Source organism: Scomber scombrus, chromosome 19 (genome assembly GCF_963691925.1).
Source record: "Scomber scombrus chromosome 19, fScoSco1.1, whole genome shotgun sequence".
NCBI lineage: Eukaryota > Metazoa > Chordata > Actinopteri > Scombriformes > Scombridae > Scomber > Scomber scombrus.
Window position 1 is genome coordinate 24,818,053 of NC_084988.1, and position 3,265 is coordinate 24,821,317.

The following is a 3,265-nucleotide window of genomic DNA, read 5'->3' on the forward strand; positions in this document are numbered from 1 at the left end:
CACGCATCACTATGCCTCCACCCATGGGTAACGACTCCATCCCGCAGTCCCCCCTCACCAACTTTCTCGGGGACAATAACCCCTTCCACCTCCTGAGGATGGCGGGTCCCCTGCTTCGGGAGCCTCCTCCGAGCTTCGTGGAGAGCCGCCTCCCTAACACGCCTCCATTTGTCAGCCCGCCTCCCCGCCACCACCTGGATCCCCATCGACTGGAACGCCTTAGCGCAGAGGAAATGGGCCTCATCTCCCAGCACCCCAGTGCCTTTGAGCGGGTGATGCGCCTAACGCCTATGGCCATGGAGTCCCAGTCCATGGACTTCTCCAGGCGGTTACGTGAGTTGGCAGGGAACAACAACAGCACCACACCACCGCTGTCACCCAGCAGGGCCAACCCTATGCACCGACTACTAAACCCTAACCCGTTCCAGCCTGGGCCCAAATCGCCCTTTCTGAGCACCCCTCCCCTACCACCGATGCCCCCGAACAGCACCACCCCTCCTCAGACACAAAACAAGGTGAAGTCCTGTGAGTTCTGTGGGAAGACCTTCAAGTTCCAGAGCAACTTGGTGGTGCATCGACGCAGCCATACTGGAGAAAAACCATATAAGTGCCAGCTTTGTGACCATGCCTGCTCCCAGGCTAGCAAGCTGAAGCGCCATATGAAAACTCACATGCACAAGGCTGGGTCGCTGACGGGGCGTTCGGATGATGGATTGTCCACCACGAGCTCGCCAGAGCCTGGTACCAGTGACGTCACAGGGGAGGGGATGAAAAATCGCGATGGGGACTTCCAGGGGGAAGGTAATGAGGAGGAGGAAGAGGAGGAAGAAGAGGAAGAACTCGAGAATGAGAGTCGACCGGAATCCAACTTCAGCATTGAGTCTGAGTTCTTCCGAAACAGGGAGAATGGTTCTAAACCGCCCTCAGAGGAGAAGTCATCACTCGCCCTTGAGAAGATGGTGGAAAGTGGAGGGATCAACTCTATACAGCAGTTCAATAACTTAATAGTTGACAATCGTAAAAGGATGCCCTTCTCTAAGAGGGGCATGGATGTCCAGCGGGACACTGGGGATGAGGACTCGGTGGTTGGGGAGATGGACCACCACCACCACCAGCAGGAAGAGAGGACAACCATTAATGGCCGGAACTGTGGCTCCAGTGACTCTTTCTCAGGCCTGTTCCCCCGTAAGCCCACCCCCATCACCAGCCCCAGCTTGTCCAACTCCTCAAATAAAAGGATCAAGATTGAGAAGGACTTGGACATGCCCCCAGCACCCCACATTCCTTCTGAGAACGTCTACTCCCAGTGGTTGGTGGGCTATGCCGCCTCACGCCACTTCATCAAAGACCCTTTCCTAGGCTTCACTGACTCCAGACAATCGCCCTTCGCCACCTCCTCTGAGCACTCATCCGAGAATGGCAGCCTGCGGTTCTCAACGCCTCCAGGCGATCTGCTAGATGGTGGCCTATCAGGCCGCAGTGGCACCGCCAGCGGGGGCAGCACACCTCATCTGGGTGGAGGAGCCGGCCGACCGAGCTCAAAGGACAGCAGGAGGTGTGACACCTGCGAGTACTGTGGCAAGGTGTTCAAGAACTGTAGCAACCTGACGGTGCACCGGCGTAGTCACACTGGCGAGAGGCCCTACAAGTGTGAGCTGTGCAACTATGCCTGCGCCCAGAGCTCCAAGCTCACGCGCCACATGAAGACACATGGCCAGCATGGTAAGGAGGTTTACCGCTGTGACATTTGCCAAATGCCCTTCAGCGTGTACAGCACTCTGGAGAAACATATGAAAAAGTGGCATGGAGAACATTTGATGACCAATGAGGTCAAAATTGAACAAGCAGAGAGAACCTAAACCAGGTTTCCCATTTCCATACTCTGCGCCACACTTGACTTAAAAAATAAACAAAATGGGGTAGCTGGATACTCTTTTCTGAAATCTTAATTTTGGGTTAATTTTGTGTTTTTGCCTAAGAAACTGCCAACTGAGAAAAAAGTGAAAAACAGATCTTAACACCAATTGAAGCTGTCTAAACTGCCTCATTTGGCGTTCCTTTTTAAACAATCAGTCAGTTGAGTTATGACATATGTGGAGCCTTTAACTGTGCAATAATTTCTGTATTTATTGGATTTTGTATTTTGGCATGTGCAGGTACATTTTTATTTAGGCATATTTTTTAAAATTTGTTTTACTTTGATTTTATCTGTTTTTTTTTTGTTTTTTTTAAAACCCACATTGTATCCTGAGAGTTTTTTAGAAGACAAAAAAATCCATTTTTAAGTAATCATTTTTGGCCGCTGCTTGTAGGAAATTGTATATTAAGCTACACGTGTGATTTCTTGAAGAGAAGCTGAATTCAATCTTCAATTTGAAAGTGGCGTTAACTGAGAATGCTAGAATTAGTCTATTTTGTGTGATGACGAAACGCGGACAACAATCCTTTGGCATTGTAACATAAACTGACTCTAAGACATGTCAATATAATTGGATATTGAGCATTGAGTGTCATATTTGAGAGTACATCAGAAATCAAAGAGGATCCCAAGGTTCATAAACTCTGTCTCCTCCTGAGAACATCATTATCAGCCAGATTCTAGATAAGGCAGCTGCTGACTGGTACTTAGTACCAAGCCCTGACAACGCTACGACAACCAACCATTTCTTCTGCTTTTCCTCCCTCCACTTTCTACCATCTAACCTACATTCATACATCCATGTATTATATTTTGCATGAAGCCATATGATCTAGGCTATATTATTTATTAGGCGTAAACTGAGCATGAAGCCATGCAAGACAAGTATGCATAGAGATAGATGGAAGAATGGGACAGAGTAAGCACAGGGACATCTCAGGGTGAGCTATACTACTTTTTTTTATTTACCTATCCATTCTTATGTTGCCCTTTGCTAAACAGCTTTCAGTGGATTTCAATTTCATCATGTGTGGAAAATAATTAGGGACAGTTGTGTGTTTTCAAGCATCCCTTGCCGTCCTCTGCTGCCCCCCCCCCCAACCTTCCCCCCCTATCTAGCCTAATGTCCAAGCTTAATCCTCATTTCAAAGTGATCATATGCATTTATATTTGAAGTCACTGCTTCTAAAATTAGTTTAGAGAGGGCTAGATTATGTGCACACATGTCAGTCGCCACAAAGAAAATTTAATTCTCAGATGTTATTGTTGGAATTTATTTAAAAAATCAAGATCCCTATGCATTTTTGTTAAAGAATTAGTAGTACATTTTGACTTGTACTGTCATAG

At 47.5% G+C, this 3,265-nt stretch overlaps 1 protein-coding gene across 3 annotated transcripts in view; it reads left to right on the forward strand.

The window, feature by feature from the left end:
* Positions 1–2,139, forward strand: part of bcl11ba (BCL11 transcription factor B a) — a 46,654-nt gene extending 44,515 nt beyond the window's left edge. For all 3 annotated transcript variants that reach the window (XM_062440036.1, XM_062440034.1, XM_062440035.1), the window contains one exon: positions 1–2,139. This exon is cut by the window's left edge. In XM_062440036.1, the coding sequence (XP_062296020.1) occupies positions 1–1,859 (1,859 nt within the window). In that variant the 3' untranslated portion in view covers positions 1,860–2,139.
* The last annotated feature ends 1,126 nt before the right edge of the window (positions 2,140–3,265 follow it).